The 24,672-nt window shown below is 37.1% G+C and overlaps 1 protein-coding gene across 3 annotated transcripts; it reads right to left on the reverse strand.

Annotated features, from left to right (window-relative positions):
• TFRC (transferrin receptor) lies at positions 1 to 23,750 on the reverse strand. Of its 3 annotated transcripts, none has more exons than XM_033125663.1 (19): positions 23,618 to 23,750; positions 19,689 to 19,747; positions 18,926 to 19,136; positions 18,172 to 18,352; positions 16,742 to 16,888; positions 16,466 to 16,565; positions 14,766 to 14,879; positions 14,059 to 14,157; positions 13,102 to 13,241; positions 11,183 to 11,340; positions 10,319 to 10,438; positions 8,862 to 8,947; positions 8,579 to 8,642; positions 7,569 to 7,636; positions 6,616 to 6,674; positions 6,313 to 6,394; positions 4,590 to 4,811; positions 3,609 to 3,746; positions 1 to 2,993 (listed from the first exon to the last, which is right to left on the reverse strand). In XM_033125663.1, exons 2-19 carry the CDS (start codon positions 19,722 to 19,724, stop codon positions 2,757 to 2,759), a joined length of 2,262 nt encoding a protein of 753 aa, XP_032981554.1. In that variant the 5' UTR covers positions 19,725 to 19,747; positions 23,618 to 23,750; the 3' UTR covers positions 1 to 2,756. The 3 variants fall into 3 exon arrangements, with proteins under 3 accessions (XP_032981554.1, XP_032981553.1, XP_032981555.1); XM_033125662.1 differs by having other exon boundaries at positions 23,522 to 23,659; XM_033125664.1 differs by lacking the exon at positions 23,618 to 23,750 and adding an exon at positions 22,931 to 22,949.
• Positions 23,751 to 24,672: the final 922 nt, after the last annotated feature.

Raw genomic sequence — 24,672 nt, forward strand, 5'->3', positions numbered from 1 at the left:
TCAGTGTTCAAGCAGTTTATTAAATCAGATAAGGAATCTCCACATTGTTGCACATACCAGCTTGTATACAATTATAAGGACATTATCACTTGTTTACAAAGAGCTGAGCAGTAGGTTGGTAAGTCTAATAAGCCATCTTCAGCCAAGTAAAATTTCAATAACATTCAAAGAGGTAACACAGTAACGGTCAGCACACTCATTTTATCCTTTACCTTCAAAAATGCAGACAAAATCTGAAGACCAGCAGGTCATCACTAGTCAGATATACACTTTATTCAGGAATATTAAACCTCTTTCCACTTATTGGCTTGTTTGATTGGAAATCACTTGGAAGAGATTTACTGTTGTAAAATGTGTACCCATTATTCATATTATGCCTTGAAGTCACTGAGCTTTTATTAAAGTATGATATTCAAACCAGGAATCCCAGCAATGACCTTTTTACTTAACTACACTAAAATTTCAGTTCAAGGTAAAACACTTCTGTGAAGACTAAATAGACTGAGTAGTGAAAAAATTCAGTGAGGCTGTAATCTAGATCTATTTTAACTTGAGTACATGGCATTAAGTTTAAGAACCTTAAGAGACTCTAAGAATTTTTTCTTAGGTGACAGTATTGAATAGCCCTATAACAGCTGATTATCAGGTTTATAGTGATGGTTGAATAGAAAACAGTCTTTACTCATGTAGCCTCAAACTTAATTTTTCACATCTACATTTAACTTTTGACCACCACATACTATCAGGTAGGTAGTCAGACGTAATCAAAGATCCTTTTGCAAGCTTTGGCTCCCCATAAACTTCCCTCCCCCTCCCCCCACAACTCCTATACAGGTTTCCCCTGCTTTAAGCTAAAAGGTCAGTTCTGGATTCAAATTTGTATAAACTAAGTTTAGAGGAGATAACATGCATATAGGGGATAAAGTTAAATTCATTTGTCAACAGCAAACATTATAAATGTATGCCACTATCCCGCTAAACAGAAGACCCAGAGGAATCACAAATATAACAAAACACCCCATCAGGTTTAAAAACAACCCTGAATCTATCTTTACGTTTTAATCATGAGATTTAAAAACCTTTGAATCAGCAAGAAGAATCTTGAAGGAAGTAATTTTATTTTACCGTGGTTGCATTTACCCACTAAATGTTTAATGACCACAAAATGTTTCTGCAACTAAAACTAAACGATAGAGAATTATAGGGAGCTGGAAATCCATGTTAGATACTAACGATCTTCAAGCTTTGAAGATGTCATTGCATGAAGAAAATTATGGGAAACACTGTTCCCGATAATTATGTACACCCTTAGTGTAACATATGGAGATCACTGTCTCCGATATAGACACTGTGGTAGGCAAAAACTACCTTGTTCTTTATACATTATGGAAGACACTGCTCCCGATAATGTGAGTTAGGTTTGTGACAAAGGTACTGGAAATTTTGCAAAATTCAAATTCAAGTTACACCGTGGATAAAATGAGCTGTAAAATTTTGCAGATGAGCACGATCACAGCCTTTAAGTGACAGTAATTTAAAACTTGGTCACAATTCACTGCATTTAGGGAAACTACCATTTTTATCTACTTGGCTAAATAGACATCTAACTTGATTAGAAACCCCTAATAAAATTTAATTCTTCTATAATACTTAGCTTTAAAATTTTATTTAGCTTGAGGCTGTTGTCTAAAACCCTCAAGTATTGACCATAAATGCAAAACTTCCAGTATCTGTTGGGTTTTATTAGCAGATGCTGCTTTTATTATTTAAAAAAAAACAAAAACGACAGTATAACTGTCATAATTATGGAAGGCACTGCTTCCGATAATTATCTTCTATAAAAAAACACCATTTATAGTGAACTCTGTCACTGATAAATAAACAATAAATATCTCAGTGCCAAAATGATAGAAAGCTTTTCCAAAAAATTAACACTTTGGCCAAAATTTGGCAGTGTGTTATTTAAAGTCTGACAAACTGAGTTTGAAATTAAACACCTAAAACTGGTTCTCTTTCGAAATACCTTGGAAAACAACAACAACACACTAAACAAAGGCTTATGGGGGAGGGGACAGAGGAAAAGAAAATGTACTAGGTCTTTGGCTTCTGGTCTCCTCTTTTCATAAATGATCTGAGGGTAACTCCTGCAATAAACAGTTGAGCCTTATTTTACCCAGCTAAAGGACCTCTATTTCAGACCCCACTGGCAAAACAAGTCGTATCACTTCTGAAAGTTAACTGTTTCATTCAGGGATGTGGAAACCAGCAAAATCCTTAAAGAAGGCATATATCTCACTTGGAGGATAAGCTCTTACAACTTGGTATCTCCTATCTAGCATCAAATGAGGATGGAGGATCACACACTTAGCTAACACTTTTAACCTTCAGCAGATATCACCTTGCTCCTCCCACTCAAAAGATTACCAGTTCATGTCCTAAGGATTTACAGCAATAGTTCACATAACTGGTTCTGACATTTTCATAACTGTAACAGGAAAGAGGCAGTTACCATTATAAAGCACTTAAAATTCTAGAGGAAATGTTCTATGATGAACATTTTTAAGTGGTTATTCACTTTACCTTGAAGTGCAGGTACCTATCCTGTATTAAAAGCTGCTGCTTAGACATCTAGCAGTACCAAGAGGATTGGGTAGAATTTTAACAATACTAGGTTTTGTAGTCCTACTGAAAATTGAGCACAACCAGCACAAGTCTAGAAACCATACTACCCTGATTAAGTTATGGGTATATCACATTTAAAACTCATTGTCAATGTCCCAGATGTCACCAGAGAGGGCATTTGCAGCTCCCTGAATGGTCCAAGTTGCTAGAGCCAACTGGTTTTTCAACAGTGTTTGATTAAAAGCATCGCTATGACGCAGCTTCAAGTGCTCTAGTAAGGCTGACAGAGTGTGAGAGCCAGAGCCCCAGAAGATATGTCGGAAAGGAGAATCTCTTGGAGAGACATAGGGCGAGAGGAAATGATATTCCACCTACAAAAACAAAACATACAAGAGAGCTTACAGTGTTATGACTTCTGTTGTGAGGAAAGGACCTGATATAGTAAAACCATTGTCATTCTCCCACTTCAAATGTTAAAATTTTCCTGAATTCAAGAATGTTGAGAACCAGGCTACTAATCTTCTAATGTTAAAAATTGTAAAGCAAACTGTCAATTCCTTTGTGAAAGTAAACTCTAATGGTATTGGGTTTGTTTCTGGGTTTGGTTTTGGTTGGAGCACATATATGAAGATTTACAACAAGTTTCTATTATAATAGTCTTCTAATTCTTCCAAGCAGACTAGGATAAAAGCAGGTTAGGGCTGGATTAGACAATAGAAATACAGAAAAAAATGACAGCTAAAAATTAATGATCTCTTCTTCAAAATGCTTTTAAAGCCTAAAATAATTAATACTAGGTCAAATGTCTCCTGTATTAACAGTTTAGATATATTGGTTTTAGATTGTGTAAGAGTTAAAATCTCTGAATTCGAAAGCAGCAAAGGATTCTAGGCTCCTAGAGTTATTACTCTTCTTTTTAGAAATGCAAGATTTCCCAACTAAAAATTATCATGTTTTAGTTCCTCCTTTTCTAAGGGTTTACTTACTTTCATGATACGGTCATTGATTTCTTTCATGACAAATCTGTTTTTGTCAGCATTCTTACAATCTGTTGTTAGTTTGGAAGTAGCACGAAAAAAGTCTCCACGAGCAGAATACAGCCATTGTAGATTCAGACCCATCTCCTGAGCAGAAAGACATTACATTCACTGTTAGATGTTATACTTGCAAGGATGTTATTCTATATACCTTTCTAATTTAGGTATAGCAGCTAAGATTCTGATAAAAGGGGATGAACTCACAGATAAGCCCAAGATCCAGAAAAGGCTAGACTTAAGCTCCTTGTAATTATCATTCTTAGTCTCATAAGAAAACCATCTTTGTCAAAAAGTTTAACAACCTACTTAGTTAAAGTATATAATCCTGTGCATTATATTGTTCCCAGTTCAATTTCCCTTTTGAGAGAATATAAGGCATTTTGGTTCAACGAACTTCAGAATCTAGTTATTTCCATCTGTTAGGTCCCATTTTCTGATCAGTTAGTTTCCATTTTCAAGAAAGCCATAATAGTTAAGATTTGGTTATTAATTGGAAACCACTTTTGATTTTATCAAACATTTGAATATTAGACACACAGGATCAACACTAACTCCTGGCTATGTTCTCTCTCCATCCATGTCATCTCCAAAAGGCATATACAGCCAGACTCATAGGTTCTTAATCATGGTTGATTTCTTTCGTCTCCGGGTCTTACACCTCTTTATGGGTTTGCTTGGAATATGTGAACAATAGAAAGCATAGTTCTAGGTTCTGAAATACTTGCTGTCGTCTATCCCAGATCTATAACCCATAGTCTCCCTACTTCCTGGATTTCAAATGAGTTAATGGATTCTAAGCAAAATTATACCTCAGTTCACTTTAAAATGTACTTTGGTTACCAATCACATCTTTCCCCAGAAACAGCTAAATATCATTCTTCAAACTACTTAAACTTCAACAGTAAGAACCTGATTTTAATGAGTGCTCACCTTTATGTCTGTTCTAAATTGGTTCATATCCCTCACAAATGAAAGTATCTTGTCGTTATACATCTCATAGTTCAGGTTCAATTCAACACCATAGGTAAGTTTAATGATGAGCTGACCAGCCACTTCTGCTGCTGCACGTGCCATTTTGTTCAAGTCAGGAATATTCTTAACCAGTACCTCATAGGTATCCATGGTAGTACCTAAATAAGGATAATCTGTGTCCTGGAAAATAAAGCTAGGTTAATGTACGCAGATGGGTTACAAGAGTTGGAGCCTCATATTCCAGTTTCACCGCCAAGGTCACAGTAACCACAATTCTTCCCTTGCTTCTAATATATTTCTAACCCCAAATTTTCTGTTACCCACCACTTGAAGACACTACTTTTGCCACTATCTCTGAACCTAACCTACTACAAGAATGACTACTTTCTTCTATCCCTGTTCTATCACATCAGATACTCTGAACAGATTTCTAGCCAAATTCCTTGAGGTTATAACCTTGTTCTCTCTCTAGGAAGTTTGGTCCATATCAATAAGGAAAGAGAGCATGCATGAAATGTACTTTCAATATAGTGTTACTCTTAGACAAAAATTTACCTTCTTAATCACGCAGCACTTGGTCCTTTCATACGATGCTCCTTTTCTAACAAGAGTGTTTGATGCTCACAAGACTTCTTCCCCCTTCATTAGACAATGCTAAGAACTATGTCTGCCGCTCAATCCATGGTGACGATCTCACTGACAATTCCTTGGTCTGATCTCAATTCTTTACTTTCAGACTATACATTTCTATATTATCTGTACCTCTGAACTAGCACTGCCAGATTTTTGACATCTCGGGAGTCATTATGATTTTGAAAAACATTACTTCTGAAGGTCAACAGAAATCATCCATAAATTTGCTCCACCCTAAGATATGACACACAGTTCTTCCCAATGTACTAAGTAGACATCATGACCAGCTATTTCAATACAATTCATACTGCTCCTCTAGCAGTTCGAGGGAATTCTAGTTATGTTAATCTCCAAATCCAGACCTTTCCCCTTAGACCTTTCAGTTCCAGGCTAAAACACCCAATGATAAGAAGTCTAATAAGGACCTGGCCTCTACTTGATCAACAATTTGATGCCGATGTCAACAGCTACCATGCTGATCCCAAAACTAACTCTAGGATCTCTTCACCCCTTGGAAGAGCCCGCTACAGAGCTGGTTTTCCTACTCCAGCTCTTTAGCACAGAAGCCTTCATCATTCTGTTCACTGCCTTCTAACTGCCTATTGTACCAAGCTAATCTTGTTTTCCTACAACTTGGTCAGTTCAAAGTTATCTCATAACAGTCTTAACATCAGTTCGAGTTTCTGTGCTTTTACCTATAATCCCTGCAAAAGAAACTAACATTTCTACACAAACATCTAGAACCGTATTTCAACAGGTATCAAGAACAGCACTGTCCAGTAGAACTTTGTTTGATGAAAATACTCTGTACCTACACTGTCCAATAGGTAGCGTTGTTATTAAAACTGATACTTCATTGAAGTTTCAGGAAATTAAATGCTAATTAAGCTAATTGAGACAATTCTATGTTAAGACTGATTATAAGGTGGTGTGCAATAACTGCATGTGTATAACTTCTTGAAATATTTTAAGCACTCTAGGAAACTTGGTCTCAAAATTTATGAAAGAAGACTTAAGATACAGCACTTTTAGAGTTCTTCAGACTTACCTCACAAAAAGAGAAAGAAACTGCTGGGATTCCAGAATATGCAAGGAAAGGGAAAGCAGCATTATCCAAAGAAAGTTTCTCGCTGTAAGAAAAGCAAGAATATGTTTTTCAGAAAGTTTTTTAAAGAACAAAACTGTGTTACCATGCAACCTTACCCTACCCCCAAATAAAGTCTTCATTTGAATCTCTCTAGGTATAGGTAAGCTCACTGCAAGGTTATGTTTAAATCTCTACCTAACTCAGTAGGTGCTACTAGGTGATTCTACTTCTCTATTAGCTGTTCATTCACTTTTCTCAACTTACACTTTGTTGATCCAATTGCTGTCCCGATATAGAGACTTCCCAGTAACTGGATGTTTCACCTGTAAAATAAGAAATTAATTTATCACTGAAACAAACTTCTGAAACATGTTTCTCTCTATAAACATTTATAAAAATATTAAATTTGTATTATACCCTCTTGAAAAAATAATTAAAACAATCTCAAGTTTCTGAAGTTATTCCTACTAGGCTTCTGCTGTTAATTCCTTTAAGGTGAGGGAAAAAATGTTTCCTACTTAACATTTTAAAGGTGGTTTAACCACAATTTTAAAAGCCATCGCCAGCCTTCATAATATGCCTATCTCATTTCTCGTTTCTTCCTTCTAATACATTTTATACTACTGCCAGCCTAACCTGCAAACACAGTACAGCCTTGTTGGAGACCCTATAGTAATCCCTAGTTTCCCACAGGATCAAGGTCAAGTTCTCTTACCCTGGTTTCCTTCCAATTTTAATTACTCCAGTATATATAGCCTCTAATTCCATTTAGGCAAATCTTATTCCTTGCCCATTCAAAACTATGGTCATTCATGCATTTGTCTTTATTCAATGAATATTACATCTGGTCTTCTTATTTAAATCTTGGGTATAGGTTCAAGTCCACTTAGACCTTCCTTAGCATCCTGACTCTACAGACAACCCTCTGTGGGCTCCTACAGTACAGCTTAGGCCTCATGCAATTCTGATATATATTCCTAAATAGACTACATATTTTTTGAGATCAGAGTCCTTAATATATCACCTCCCTCACTTCACATGGTTCAATAGCTGGGGATGAATAAGCCAAAAGCATGACTTAAATAATGCTGCTATAAAATTTATTCCAATTTCCCATTATTGGTTACTTATAATGCTTTAAATATTAATGTTTTTCACCTTATGTAAATTAGACAAAAAATTAAGTTACACATTTTCATAATTAGGAATACACTCACATCTTTCATCACTTTCTCAATAAGTGAATACAGCAGTGGGCTGCCAGAAACCTTGAAATTGCTGGTACCTGCAAAGAGATTATTTGAATATTATCCCTTCTATTAGTCAAGCAGTTTTCACACTGCTACTTCTACAACTAAAAATACTTGGCAAAGAGGAAGACAGATCAGTGGCATATACAACAACTACCCTCTTAATGAAGTAAGACAAAAATGTGATTTAGGAGTCAAAGTTCTTCAGTGACTGCTAACCTTAATTTGACTCAACTGAAGCTCTTACTCCTTGAGTTTCTATACGTTAATGTTTGTTTTTTGGTACCTTTTAGGTCATCCATATTAAGGCTATATTCTATCTATACTATCTGCTATAGTAAGCTGGCTATATTCAATACATTCTGAGGCATAGGTTAAAACGGCAATAATGACAACTCTAATAAAGTTTTCATTGAATTATAACTCCTTCCTTTTTCTTCCCAATAGAGACGTTTCACTATTCTCAGTTTATCCATTGGCTACACCTGTACTTTTAATAACATTCAAACTCTTTCAGAAGTTTGCTTATCTGGTATTTTTATCTAACAAGATGCGAAATCAGTCTCTGGAAGTACCATTGTATATGGTACAGTTTAGTTCCTTCTGCTCTAAAATATAGTCCAGACGAGTGGTTCTTGTCCAACTTTAGTGCATCAGAATCACTGGGAATGCTTGTTAGAACAGTTTGCTGGACCTACGCTCCAACTTGACTCAAAAGGTCTGGGACAGGGCCTGCAATGTTGCATTTCTAACAGTTCCCAGGTGATCCTGCTGCTGCTGACCCAGTGCTCTAGACAAGGCAATCTGCACCCATTCTATAACTTAATCCACTATGAAGAGACAGCTAAGTCCATCTGACTTGAGTATGGCCAATGTAAACTGTAAAAAATAATAAGTGCTGCTTTAGAATGCTTTCTTCTACTGTTCTATAAGTAGTTTACTTGAACTCATAGACCGCTAATGAAAAGGACACTTACCAAGAACTGCTTTATCCAGATTAATATAAGTGAAAGCCTTTAAATGCAAGGAGGAAAGGTATCCCTAGAATAGAAGGAGAAAGACTAATGTATTAATATGTACTAACCTAATTATCGTATCACATAGAGTAGCTATTGTTAGAGGTTTCTTTTAAAATTTGGATTCTATTGAGACTAAATATAGAAAAGCAAAAATGATATAATCCAATCTAAAAGAGTGTGGCTTCTGGAGAACAAATTAGGTCAACAGAAGTTTGGTTACCATTCTGGGTATAGATAATACCTCTAGCCATTCAGTGGCACCAACAGCTCCAAAGTCTCCAGCACTCCAGCTGGCAAAGACAATGCTTCTGCTGGGTTTAAACCCATCTAAAATACAACAAAAAGTTAGTTTTATCTTGGGAAAGTTATAGTTAGACAACTGACTTAAGATAAAATCAGAAACTTCTAATTCAAGACAGCAGATTCAAAAATATTTCTTTCCCTTTTGTTTTGAGGCCCCAGGTAAACACAAAACTAGGAATAAATTTTAAAAGTAATCTACATGATCACACAGTAAGGAAATAAACGTCAAATCACTATGTTGCACACCTGAAACTAATGTATTATTGTATATCAACTATACTTAATAAAAATTAATTTAAAAAATGTTTTAAAGTAATCTAGAAAGAACAGGGGAGGACATCATTTGCAAAGAAAATTTCAAGTTCATAGTAGGGACCAGCTTACTGGAAGTCTCTTATTTTCATCTCCATTCTTTGGGTCCCTTAACTTCTGGACCAAGAGATACATGAAATCACAGTGTATCTTGTTTGAGAACATATTTGCTTAGAAGTCACTTAAAACACTGGATTACTTTAAAAACAATTGTTATGAAATAGAATAAAAATTCACAAATTTAAGTTATAGGAAAGAATTTTCAGAAAAATTATATTAGTGACAGCTCCTTTGGAGGATATATGTGCCACTGCCCTCCATCCTTCCCCTTTCCAAGGGTACATATTTTTCTGCATTAATGTACTTTTATACAACGTTAAGCACTGCAATTACCCTATGAACCAAAGATTCAAGAATGTGATGCGGGTTTGCATGTGTGGGTGGGTGGGTGTAAAGGAGTGGCAAATATCATGAGAGAAAGGCTTGAAAGTAAGCCTTTACATATTTATGATATATAAATATATCAAATTATACATTATAAATTTATAATAAAACTGTAGAACATTATTAATACAGAGGTATGCCACTGCTTACTTTCAAACAGATTCCTTAGGGACCATGTTAGATATGCCATATCATTCTGGGTATGTCAAACTAAGAATTGGGGCCCAATATAACACTTCCCAGTGTCTCAATTGATGATTCCCAGTACAATGAAGACACTGCATGGAAAACTGTTCCAAAGTCAAAGGCGGGATATAACGTACAACATAGGGAATATAGCCAATAATACCGTAATAACTTTGTATGGTGACAGATGGTTACTAGACTTATGGTAATCACTTCATAAGGTATATAAATATCGAATCACCATGTTGTACATCTGAAACTAATATAATATTGTATGTTAACTATACTTTAATAAAAAAGTTAAAGGCAGATATAACAAAAGACAATCTGATTTATACTTAAGAACTCAAGGTTTAGCACAAGTGACATAGGCAAAAGTGAGCAAAGCGCATTATAACATTTAGAACTATATGCAGCACATAGATATTTAAGTTCTCAAATTTTGCACTCTACCTTTCAAGACCATGTCGGAGAATATCTGGGCAAGTTCCAATAGCAGAGCTGTTCCCACACTGGACTTTGCAGCTCCAGGCCCCCAGGCATCTCTCTGGGCCCCTACTACAACATAGTGCTCTTAAAACAAATAAAAAAAAGAAAGAAAAAAGATGCATTATTACAATCAGCTCTTAAACTGTTTTCTAATATCAAAATCTAGCATAAGCACATTAGTAGAAGGGTAAAAATATAACATATGTATTAAGAATAAGAGAGCCTTACTTCAGATCTGACTTAGGACTTTGGGGATACAAACTTTTATATAACAATACGAATCTTTTTCTTTATTAGCATTGCTACCCCTTTTCTACATTACTCACTAAGTTTTCTCATTGACTGTGGAGTCCACGGGCTTTCCATACTAAATGATATGACTATTTGATTGCACTTAAACACACACATGACCTATTCCAGGGATCAGCAAACTACAGCCGACGTGCCCATTCATTATGTACCGTCTGTGGCTGTTCTCATGCTACAACATCAGAGTTCAATAATCGCAACAGAGACTGCATGGCCTGCAAAATGTTTATTATCTGCCCCCTTAAGTAGAAATTTGCTTAGCGCTGGCTTACTCAATAATTAAAAGCAACTTACTAATTATAATGGTTAGTTTCCTAGGACCTTATTACCTCCCAATGAAACTGACACCTAAACGGTTCGCAGAACGGCAGAAAAGATTTAGCATTTCACAAAACCAAGCCAAGCCAGCCTTCCTGCACTCCCTTCTCTGGCCACGTCATTAAGAGTGAAGAAAACAGAAATACAGAGATAGACAGACAGATAAAAACTTTAAAAAAAACCAAACACAGGGGCCTTTACCTGGTTCTTCAAAGCCTTTAATAACACCAAAGACATTTAAAATTCTTATCTCTTTCAGCACATTTTTCACAGCGAGCTTCACAGTCTTATTCTGTAAGGTTACCATCCTACATGAAGAATCTGTTTTCCAAGTAAAAGGACAGTCTTTTTCCATATTTCTGAAAGTAAAGAACAGAGGCCAGCATTCCGAGTGGTTACTTTCCTCAGGTTTACAAAATCAGTCCTCCTTAACTGTCCAGTAAAGTTCTAGGTTAAGAGGACATAAGAGAACATACAAAATTTACTCCCTAAGGACTTACTCTGGTCTGCAGGCAGTCATCTGAAAACAGTGAGTTACTTCCTTGATTAACCAATGTTTTAAAAATCCTCTACCTTCCTTTGCTGATGTGTACCTTTCTGTCAGAGACATAGCTATAGTTTATATTTGAACTAGATACTAGGAGGACTTAGAATGAAATTCTTATATAAAAGTCTGCTAATATAATATATTCTCATATCTCCTCTCTCCACTAACAAGGGTAGTATACAGGCTTATCTCAGTTATAAAAGAATATTCTCATGCTGCTAATACTTAGGTATCTCCCCTTACCTAGTTCCTCAAATGTTATCCAAACAATGACTGCTCTAAAGGGGCTTGCTTACATTGCTTACATAAATACAGTTGATGCTTGTGCAACACGGGTTTGAACTGCATGGGTCCACTTATAAACAGGTCTTTTTCAATCAATATGTACATGACTGTAAGTGTATTTTCTCTTCTTTATGATTTTAATATTTCTTTTCTCTAGTTTTATTGTAAGAATATAGTATATAATATATATAATACATATACATGTAACATACAAAGAATGTGTTAATCAACTGTTGATGTTATCGGTAAGGCTTCCAGTCAACAGTAGGTTCTTAGTAGTTAAATTTTGGGGGAGTCAAAAGTTATACACGGATTTCAACTGTGCAGGGGTGTCAGCATAGCATCCCTAACCCCATGTTGTTCAAAGATCAATTGTATGTAAAAAAATTATTACCCCCCATTACACAAGGGTAAGATAGGGGGCTGGCCGCACAGATTAGGTGGTGTGAAGAATAACCTGATTCTAAGTGTGGTAGGAGTCAGTAAGACTCACCTATTACAAATACCTCCTAGACTTAAACAGTATTATTAATAGTCACATAGTATTTTATAAAGTCCTTACATGTAGATGCTCCTTATTTGAGACCAATCACCCTATTAGGTAGAATATATTTTAGCTATCCAATTAAGTCAAAGAAACATGATCAGTGGGGTTAGAGTAACTTGCTCTATGTCACACAGCAAATAAATGGTCACCCAAGTGTCTGAAACTAGATCTACATCCTATGCTAAGACCAAGTGGGAAATATGTCCAGATGAAGATAAAAATTAATGACATTTACTCCAATCAGATTGGGTTCTGTTTTGAAAGAGGAATATTAAACATTAGGGATATCCAGGAGGACTAATCATGGCTATATAGCATCTGGAATTGTAATGAAAACTGAGAATATTCAATCTAGAGATAAAACTTGAATCGTTCTACAGCTAAAAAGAAAATCCAGAACTAATGGGTGTTATAGGAAATAAAATTTCAGTTCAACGTGAATTCTAACAGATCTTCTCCAATAACTGAATGGATTGCCCAGGCAACAAAGTGCTTTACTACAGGAAGTACTCAAGCAGAAGCTATGCCAGGAATATTACACAAGGACTCCTTGAGTTTATAAATCCAATGTCTATTATTAATATCACTTTATGGAGGGAAAATTTAATTAACAGCTATCCATCCCCTAAATGTTCCAAATGTGGAAATTATAGCCAATTAAAGTTAAATCAACTTAAACAGATTATTTCTCCCTAATCATAAAACCTCTCCCTGCAAAAAAGTTTTCAGGTAAGAACTTACCGAAACAGCTCTTCTGCACCAGCTCTGGAAATTGTTTGGACAGGTATATTAGGCAATCCTGATGACTGAGACGGGGGAAACTGAGTGTGATTGAAAGAAGGGAACCCAGGTGTATAAGGGTCACCTGTTCCCAGATGAGCCTAGTAAAACAAAAGAGTAATTAGCTCTATCCCGTATTTATTCAATAAATTTCCCTGTAAGATTCAGATTCAGTACGAGGCTATAGCCCAAGCTTAGCACCTTCAAGTCTGAAAGTCTGAGTGGCTCTACTGTATGTGACTCTCATTTTTAATATGGCATATGTCAAATTCTCAATATGTTCTAAGATCCCGGTGGATTCCTGAAACCGTGGATAGTACCAAACCCTATATATATTATGTTTTTTCCTATACATACATACACTTCACAGCTTCCTTTTTGCCATATCTGAATTGCCAGTATCCGCATTCTTGCACTTTGGGGCCATTATTAAGTGAAATACAGCTTACTTGAACACAAGCACTGTGATACCATGATAGTCAATCTGATAACTGAGACGGCTACTAAGTGGCTAATGGATGGGTAGTGTATACAAGGTTCATAGACTAGACAAAAGAATGAATCATGCCTGGACAGAGTGGGATGATGTGAAATTTCATCACACAATAGTCAGAACTAATGAATTGTTTATTTCTAGAATTTTCCATTTAATGGTTTTTGGACTGCAGTTGACCGTGGATAACTGAAAACAAAATTACAGATAAGGGGGGGACTACTATACTGATAAAGTACTTTTAGCCATAAGTAATATAACTAGGTCTCAAAGCCATATAATCTATCTTCTTGTTTACTGCTAAAACTCTCAGGAAAAAAAAGAGTACTTAAGGAGGGCACAGGTCTAGTTCTACTAATGTATATGAAATCTAGCAATAATTTGGAGAACCCGAAAACTCATTTACTCAAGAAATAAGAACTCACATGTCCAAAGACTGGAACATCTGCACTGACAATGGGAAATTTATTATGGTCCATGTAGATCAAGACACCAATTGCATTTAAGCTTTCAGCATTTGCAACCTAAAGAAAAAGGCATAAAGCTCAGAAAATGAAGATCTAATAATATAAAATTAGAATAATATGTATTGGACTTTATGCTGAAGGGCAAAGGGTCTCAGAGGACTACACTGATACTCTCAAATGTTTCAAATAGCTTTCATATTTAGAAAAAATATAAGCCTTAAAACTCATTAAGGAGACTTTAAAAGAGAAATAATAAAAACCCATTCAAGACAACCACTGTCTTTTGATATGTTCCACGCTAGTCCCTTGTTTAGGTTTGACTTTTAATTTTCCTTTTCACAAAACATAGTTATAATTGGATTCTATATATACATAAAACTTGGTTACATAGACACAATTTAAATTGTTTTCACGGTAAGTATTTTTGATTTTCACTGAAAGACAATGGTTACAAAATACTCCAAGTGGATATGCCATAGTTTTGAAGTATCCTATAACTTTAGATAATTGTAACTCATTTGATTTGTTAAGCACTTTAATAAATTAAATTATATTATTAGGTATGAGACTTTAAAACTGCTGGTTTTCAGAATGAAAGAAAATTAACAATACCATTTTAACTGAAAAATGATAGGATACCAATGTATTTAATAACTCATACTCACCTTCTCAGCAAAAGGGATTTCCCCTGCTCTAACTATCACTAAAGATCCATTCACAAGAGAGCTTAAATCCTCAAAGTCTTTTTTAGTGCCAAAATTAGCATGGACCAGTGTACCCTAGAATAAAGACATTAGATTCAGTGAACATTATGATATTAGAACAGCCATAGAGTCTAAGACAGAACAGTTTTACAGATCAAACTCAAGAAAGGGGGAAAAAAGAGTCCATGGCCTACAAAGGATATATGACAGTTCTAAAGTTCAAAGTGGTCAGGACTATCAGGAGTAAAGTCAAGACTTCTGGCCTCCTGTATTCATGTCTTTCATTATCTCACGCTGTCTTTAATCTACCTTGACCTATTTACATTAATTACTTTACATTTAATCTATTTTACATTGCTTCATATATCTTGGGGAAGGAGAGAGGGTAGCAGGATGTTAAGCAGAGCTATACACCAATATGAGTGTTGTAGGCTAGCCACGGCAGCACCAATGACACGTTCCCACACTTGAACCCCAGACAAGTGAGGACAGAAAATAGGTGTCAACGGAAAGTTCTGATAATTTGCTCAAAAATTGTCTATTACAACAAAGTAACTTATGTAAATTTTTAGATGTTTATATAAGCTGTCATCATAATGTTCCTAAATTCCATAGAGTTCAGTTGTACAATTATAAGCTGACATGAACAACCAAATATCTAAATATAGAATATTTGCTGGAGAACTAACACCCTCAATGTTCTTTAACAGAACAATCTACCCACTTCCAAACCCTTGGCTTGTAGGTAGCCAGGGAAAGTGATATAGCACAGGTAAACCAAAAAGACACAGAATAACCATAAAACTTCATCTGGCTCGGAAGTCATCCACTAGATAGCCCTGACATACAAATATGCAGTTTCTAACCTGAAAAACCTAGATGGAGCTATTATATCTAGCTGTTTTTTAATTTCTGTAGTAGTTTGGCCACATTTGCCTAAATTTTATAAACCCAAGAATTAAAGAACCAAGCTAAGACTAGACTCCAGCCAAGATGGTTATTTCTATCATCTGTCCCCACATAAGCAGGGATCTGATATATTCATTGATTCAACAAATACTACCATGTGTCAAACACTGTCCAAGGCTCTGAGACATAGTAGTAAATGAAACCGATCCCTAGCCCTTTGTGTAGCTTACATTCCAGTTGTGGAATCAAATGAATAATGTCAGATGCCATAAGCACAACAAAGAAAAATAAAGCAGGATAAGGGGAAGTGATTAGAGAAAGGACATTTTGATAAGATCATCAAAGAAGAATTCTCTAGGGGGGTAATGTTAGAGAAGAGACTTACACAAAGCGAGGAAAAAAAAACCATGTTGATATTTAGGGAAGAGTGGTCCAGGCAAAGGGAAAGGCAAGTTTTATAAAGGACTTGAGTTGAGTGTATGCTTGAATTTGAGTGTTGGAAGAACGACAGGGAGGTTAGAGGGGCCAGAGCAGCGAAAGGAGAGCAGTAGGAGACTTAGGGCCTTGCCAACCAACATGAAGATTTGGGATTTTATTTTAAAGGGGGCACAGGAGGGTTGGGAACAAGAATATCTCACGATCAGTAACATTTTACAAGTAAATTTATACCGTAACACATAAGAACAGTAAAGACAGTGAGTTTCTGAGCTATTCAACAGAGAAAAAAGTTGTGCACTTTGTATCCCACTTACATTAACTGTGGCGATCTTACTATAGGCCACGTAACCTTCAGGATTCTCCACCAGGTATACCATGCCCTTCGTATCCATTATGGTCACCGAGTTTTGAACACTGTTAGAAAATATTAAGTTAAAATGAAGCTAAGACCACAACTGGACAAAAAAAATTAAATGGCTTCAATACAGTTAGAATTTGACTGGCATTATTTACTTTGAAAGTCTTTGCTATTTTCATCGTATCTAAAAATAACTATTTCTATAAAACAAGTTTACCATCTTTCAACATACCTGCCTTTGACCTGAATCTTAACAAAATGTTCATCATGCCAGACTTTGCTGAGTTTAAGTTTACGGAATTGATCTTCAAGGTAAAAAGCAAGGCTTTCATCTTTTTGAGATCCAGCCTCACGAGGGACATAATTTTCATTCAGCCGCCTGGAGGAAAAAAAAGTTAAATGAACTAAAGTTTAATTTAAAATAAATATTAAACTCAAATATCAAGCAAAATTTTTTTTTTACTCGAGGTAGCACTAGTTAATAACATTACATAAGTTTCAGGTGTACACTATTATAATTTAATAAGTATATGCACTACAGTGTAGTACATACAGAATAATTTCCAATAAGCAAATTGTTTTAAAAGTATAACTCAATACCACGCCTCAGAGTTATGATAAATAACTGTGATCCAAAACTTCTGGATCACCAGATAGAGACAAACTTAGAAGAAAAAGAATTCTGCCCAATGTCTGAAGAAATTTGTAACTTCAAACTTACTAAAACCTCTTTAAAGCACCCCATCCCAATACAATATATCTGCTTAGGGTAGTTTTCAGGGAAATGAGCAGTTTCCAGGAGATTCGCTATAAGCAAAATGAGAGAGCATTACTGTTGGTGAACTCAAGATTACAGCTTCAATTTTCACCTACTTTGAAGCATTGTGAATCCCCTGAAAGCAATTTTGATCTTCCATGGCACTTTATAAATATACACAGCATATTAGTTTTTTGATCTTTTGGGGGGAGGGATAGACTATACTCTCACTTTATCCATAACACCTGGTGTATGGTATACACAAAAGTATTCAAGAGATAGAGTAAAAAATGTCAAGATTTTTAATTTAAGACTAAAATAATTATTGTACCATTGAAACTACAGGGAGCTAGCAAAAGGTAAAAGATGAATTTGCTCTTTACAGTTAGATTAAGTGTCTAAGGAAGATCTTAAAAATCTAAGGCTAGAAACCTTAAGGATACTTCTTAGGGCATGGATTAATGGGGGAGAACCAGAAGAAATCCAGGAATAATAGAGACATATCAAGTTGGGCGATCAAGTTAGTTCTGACCTAGAGGATTAAGAAGGCTACTGATGCCCTTGGGGAGTAGCAGAGCTCAGCATTACTTACAAGGAGTTATGATGGAAAATCTGAGCAGGAAAAAACCTGACAGCAAGCAACAAGCTACAAAAAACCAGATGACCAAGGACCTGTGAAATTTTTTTAAGAAAAAGGAGAGTCCCCACAAAAGTTCTAAATTTTCCCCCATCAACATCATTTGCATTCTTTACTGACTCCTTACCTTCTAACCAAACAAGGGAAATCTCCCCTATTTTTAAAAGCCTTTCTTCCAGACTGTCACCTTCGTTTTATTCCACTACACCTAATAATCAATATTTGTTTAGGTGGTGAGGTTGAACTTGTGAAGCAGCTTCAAGCTTACCTGATGGTACTGAGGAAGTCTACGTTATTCAGTTTCTCTGACAACATTTCTTTGAGCTCTGGCCAAAATAAGCGGGAAGGTATTTCAGGGATGTACTCCTCCGTTTCGGAAGACTCTGTTTCTCCACATTCAACTTTTGGTTCTACACGTCTACAATAGCCCAGGTAGCCAATCATAAACCCTAAAGGGTAAAAAGTTTCAGAATTGAATTCACAGAATTTCATTTATAATCTATTCCTATAGGAATTGTTAACATTTTCAGCTAAGTCTTGAAAATACTGGTTTTAATCCAATTTTAAGCCATTTGAAAGTAAATAATGCATCTTAGTTTTATGTATTTCAAAATATTCAATGTCATAAATTATATAATAACTTTATTTTAAGCAGTTACCTTTTCAAATTGGGAATCCCCTGAAAGGAAAATTGTTTATTTTGATCTTCCATGGCTCTTTATAAATATACACAGCATCTTTTCTTCCCAGAAGCCTTCCTTGAATCCTTAGGCCAAGCTTCTACGCTACAAATATCCTGCGCATATTTCTAGTATAACATCTGCATGATACGCTGAAATGATTTATGTCTCTCTTCTCCCACTAGACTAAACTCAAAAACAGGTATAGAATCTTATCACTGGATTCCCAGTGCCTAGCTCAATGGCACACAACAAAGTACAGTATAAATGTTTGCTGAGCTGAATTAACAAACTTCGTACAGTTGGTGACAAGGAACAGTTAAGTTTTGAATGGCCACTTACCAATCAAGAAAAAGATGATTACAGCAACAGCCGCATAGCAGATACATCCATTAAACCTTTTTGCTTTTGCAACCTTGGCACGATTATCCCTCATGTTGTTGTCTATGTTTTCTTCTTCGTCTACAGCTAGTTTCATCTCCACGTGACTATTATCTCCATCGACTTGCCGAGCCAGACTAAACCGGGTATATGACAATGGTTCTCCACCAAACTGAGATTTTAAAAAAAGATAGAAAAAGAAGGTAGTAGAAACAATTACAAAAAGTTTGGTCAGGTGCTATACTTACTATTGGGGCCATTACTATGACTTTCTACGGATTCTTAAGGAAAAAGAGGTTCCGCTTTCAAATCAACATTCTTCCCTGTGCCCAGTTCTGTCAATGGCAGGTGAGGGCTAGATCACACACTGGCCTTCTTCATCTCATTCAGCCTTTTCTTTCAGGGTTTCAGTTATATATGTTTACTCATATACATTTTGATCTGTGCTTTCTTTGAATTCATCTTACCTTCTTGGTAGTCCCCCTCCAACACACCCCACATACCCTGAAACTTCTTACAAGCCTTTCCATAATGAATTCTACTCAAGACTAAATATATTCTTCTTTTGTGGGATCAGTTCCAACTCGAGACCACCACTTCAAATGGAAATGAATACCTGATAATAGCTTTGGGTATTATTTCATGCTTACTTGGTGAAAGTCATTCTTGTAGATTTCGTATGTTTGCAAATGGTGACAGAGAAATGTAACTTAAAATATCTCACCAAGTTGGAGAATGCTGATCTGGCTTGATCCATCATTCTGGGCTGCCACACAGAAGAGCCTAGTAAAAATATAAGAGAATTTTATGAGATAGATGCCATTGTATCAGATTAGTGAAGGCTTTTCATTATCCCACTAGATTATTGTATGTCAAATTTACTTCTATTTTTAAATATATTATCGCCTTTCTAGAAAGGGTCTTTAACCAAGATATTTAGTTTACATGACAACTAAATTTAATGTAATCCTTGATTGGATCCTGAACTGAGGTAAGGTGGGATGGGTGTGAGGACAAGTTCAAGGACATTATTGGGAGAATTAAGAAATTTGAACATAGATTATATACTGGATAACAGTATTGTATCAATGTTAGATTTGGGGAGTGTGATAAGGGTATTGTGTTTTTGAAGAATGCCCTTGTTCTTAGATTAATGGTTAAGAATTTAAGGATGAAGTATCATGATGTCTGTAACTTACTTTCAAATAATTCAGCTTAAAATAATGTATAAGAAATAAAGTGAATGTGGCAAACTGTTAACAATTGGTGAATCTAGGTAAAGGGTACATGGATATACACATTACTATTATTTCAATTTTTCTTGGAGGTTTGAAGTTTTTCAAAATCAAAAATGTGGGGAAAACTAGTTAGGATGTCATCCATAGTCAGCAGATTTAAGTAACTGAATTTAGTAGTCAAAGAAAAGGAATAAATACAAACGACAATAATGACACTGGAAGAAAAAAAACCCAAACCAAAGGAGAATTAAGTCAAGGCTGGTCATGCCATATATATAGACCGGTAACAAAGCATCTCCAACAAAAAAGGAGAGAAAAATCTGATCCTTCTGATTAAATGAACAGTTCCTACAAATGACTTGATAGAGCTCTGATGCAAAAAGAATAACAGAGTATGCTATTTTACAGATGAAGAGGCTAATTATCTGAGATAGGTTAAGTGACTTGTTCAAGGCTGAAAACCTGATTATCTAAAAATGCAGTTCAATGATTTACTGGGTTATAGAAATTGTCTTCTCATCTCCAGAAATATTAAGAAATTAATCTTAACTTTTTTCAAAGCGAAACACACCTCTGTAACCAACAGAGAGTGCCATGTCAAGTTAAAGCACAGGTATTAACTGAAATCTGGATTTTTCTAATTATTTTGGTTAGAATGTATCTAGATGCTTGAAAGTGATATTATGTTGAGCTCTATAACATAGACATTTCGTATTATTTATTTTAAGGCTTTTCCTATACAAGTACACTTAACAGCACATTTAACACCCACGTGGCACAAAGCAAGCTGTGAGATATATACAGCTTGTAAAACAACCCATTACATAAATTGGAATTAGAAAAGTCTATGAAAACCTATTAACAAAATTTTTTTTTTAATTCCCAAGTTTTAAAGACCAGAGCCAATAACCAATAAATAGATCATATTCTTAGAAGGACAATCTCTTGCCCCATGTTGTACAAAACTCTTATCACTCCCACAACACCTGAACCATACAAACCCAATCACTAGAGCCAGAACTAGAAGGCCCCGCCCTGAACCAGTTTTAATCACCCTTTTCTAGGAAAAAGCAGTTTACAAGTTTAATTCTCATCTCAATCAGCCATTCCTCAAGGTTTCTAGTTTTAAATTAATTTTAACACTAAAGTGATAACATTTGAATAAGTGATCTAAATAAAGGATTTAAATAAATGATGAGATTAAATAACTGCAAGTCTACAGAAACATATATAGTAATACAATATGTAATTAGGATTTTGTATAATTAAAATCTAAGTACATTTTTTACTGAGAAAAATAGATATGTTATTTCTATAATATTTCAACCCCCAGACAAAGTTGACTATAATATAAAAGAAATCAACTTAGAGGGGAAAAAGTGTGACCTGGGCAATTCCTATTTTAATCTCATCATTTAACCTCGGATCTGTGAAGAACACAATGATTCTATGTTATCCACAAGTTATTCCCTAAGTTTTATATATAACAAAGAAAACAAACAGCATCTTCATTCCCATTCAGCTTTCTGAAAAAAGACTGCCCAACTGGAAGGTCCGGACCACTTGAAGTCACTGCAATCTATTTGTGTAGTGCTCATCTGCAAGAGCATACAAAAGGCACACGCACAGAAGAGTTCCAGAAGTCCTCAGAGGATCATTTGTAACTAGCTTTCACTGTTGTCGGATTCAAATTTAGCTGGGAACCTGGCTCCATTATATATTAAGTACATTATCAGAGGCAAATAACTGCGTCACCTTAGGGCAGTTAGCCAAGGTGGTCTTCCATATCCAACAATCTTCCGCACAGGCTAAAAGCACACCATTACTTAACAAGAACATTCCATCAAAAACAAGCCAAAGGGTGCTATGCTACGTGCGCATATAGGCTTTGAAAATATTTTATATCTATGAAAAAAAATTTTAATTCTGGATTTTCTTGTGAAGTATATTAGGTTTATTATAATCCCAAACTAAGGAAAAAACAGCAGGGCCAACAAGTCCTTAGCCTAAACTTAATTTTTCACCGTAAGAAAAACAACTTCTGGAAATCACATTAAATGTCTTTGTCAATAAGGTCAAACTCCCCAGCTCAGTGATAAAAGAATCAGCATCTAGTATTCCAAATTCATTATTTAAGACTAGAACAAAGGTATCAGGTATCCAAATACCTCTGTTCCAGGACAACTATTTCCAACTTCAATCCTCTAAACCGCCGCCCCCCCAAAAAAAAAAACCCAAACAAAAAAAGTAGCAGCAATCAAGTTTTCTGATACCGGTATACCCAAGGTCATTACAAGCAAGGAGCAAAGAGAAAATGTTAACCGAAAAGAGTTCAGTCACAAAATACTATTTTCTTACCCACTCTCCCTACCACCACCTTAGCGAGCTGTCCACCAGCGAGTGACACAATAGGCCTCGAAGGCGTTTGTCATTATAGCATAGCCCTTTGACCAAATCGCTAATGTCCTGAAGGTACAAGCCGATTCCAATCCAAATAGCCTTTACGTAGCCTTTAGACCACAGCTTTCCCAAAGTGTCTCATTCCACGGTCTCCCATCTTATTGTGAGGAGAACCTAGCAAGCCTAAAACCATAACGTGCTCACTGTCGGATTCTGTCTTGGGAAAACTGAGAATCCATACACAGCCAGGAGGCAGCATGCGGCAAGAGAGATCAGGTTATACCAAAGAGTTCCAATACACAGCTTCCACAAACCCCCATCTAAATACCCAGGACACAGTTGTAATCGAATCCACGACAGCTTTCTCTCTTTCAGCACTGAGACCAGGGTCCGGGGCGAGCCCCGAGGAAGCGAAAGGCTCCGAGCTCAAGGTCACCCACACACCCCGACAGCCATTCCCTGGGGACACTTCCTAGAGCAGCCACGTGCTCGCAGTAGAGCTGGCCGGTGCTGCGGCAGCGACGCGTGCCCCGCGCTGGGCGGACAACTGGCTTCAGAGCCAGCAGCCTAGGGCTGTCCCAAGAGGACCAGCATCTTTTAGGGGCGAGCCACTGAGGACGAGGGGTCGGGGTGGCCCGAGGAGCCGGAAGCAGAATGGCGGGGCGCAGAGCGACAGTTGGTAACCCCCCATCGAGCCCTCACAGGAAAACCATTCGCCGCTCAGGGACCGAGACCAGCAGGGCACAAAAAGGAAGAGAAGGGGAGGACAGCGCCTCTCTGCACGGCCGCTCCACCCCGCGGCACCTGCAGCCCGCTCCGGGCCCCCTTTCCCACCCGCACGCGGGCCCCGCTCCGTCCCGCCCGCCCCACCGGGAGGCGCAGCAGCCTCCTTGCGGTTCCCCAAGCTGCTGAACAGCACCGAGTGGGGTTGCACCGCAGACCATCGGGACCCGCCCCGCAGGATGAGGGGAGGACAGGAGGGTCGGCGGTGTCCTAGCAGTGGCACGTCACTCACGCGGGCGCCTCCTCAGTCCACCGTTACCCAAGCCTCCACCGGCCGATGCTAACACCCTTTCAAGGTATGGCCTTCCCCCGCCAGCTGTTTATAGCCTGGCCGCTGCTCCTTTCGACCCTCCCCCGCGGGCTTACGTCACATCCGGCGTCACGTACACCTAAGAGGTGCTCAAGAATTGGATCGCTCCCGGCAAAGGGTGCGCACGCACCCGGACGAGGGCCCACCTCAAAAAGGAGGGCAGGACAACGGGAAAGGCGCCAAGACTGCAGGTGCGGGGGGTGGGGCAGTGGGGGTGGGCGGAGCGCGTGATTGGCACACAGTGTTCCGCCTCGCTGCTACCCGCTGGGGTGCGGTCCGCGGCCCTGCAACACGGAGCCCTCAGTCTAACCTTAACGGTTTACCAGGCTTTGCAGTGAAAGGTCAAATGGTGTTAGCGTTTACTTCTAAATGTTGGATTCTTACACTATAATAATTCCTTAAAGCGTATGTCCTTGATGAAATATTAGGTAACCATTAAAGGCATGTTTTGCATATATATTTTGCAGTCTCAGAAATACTTAGGATAAGCAAAAGGAAAAAGTTAAAAACAAAATGCAAATTTGTGTTTCGGATATGGAAAAGCTGCACATGAACCAAGACTGGCACAGTACTTCGCCTAATGTTTAATGCATGAGGGAATGGAAGGGAAAATAGAAGAAGTGATTTATTAGAACGATAGAATTGTAGATGAACTTTAATGGTCATTGCCATTATTACTATAGCATTGTGCAATACGTAATAAATAAAATGGAATTCTTGTCACTTTTTAAACCCTTTCCAAACATTCACACCCTCTCCCTGCCTCTGGTCTGTAACCTACGGTCCAGTAGATTAGACAAGTTTACAAATAGCTACAAAGGGAGGAAACAACCCGGGCCATAAAAGGGTTACAGATAAAGAGCTTTCAAGGTCAGAGCCTGGAGGGATGCAGAACAGTACTTTAAAATGCAAATCCTCTCACTCTTTCCCTTATTCTGCGTTCAAATAGAGGAAATACGTACGGTCTACCCACCCCC

The sequence above is a fragment of the Rhinolophus ferrumequinum genome, chromosome 2, assembly GCF_004115265.2.
Source record: "Rhinolophus ferrumequinum isolate MPI-CBG mRhiFer1 chromosome 2, mRhiFer1_v1.p, whole genome shotgun sequence".
Classification (NCBI taxonomy): Eukaryota; Metazoa; Chordata; class Mammalia; order Chiroptera; family Rhinolophidae; genus Rhinolophus; species Rhinolophus ferrumequinum.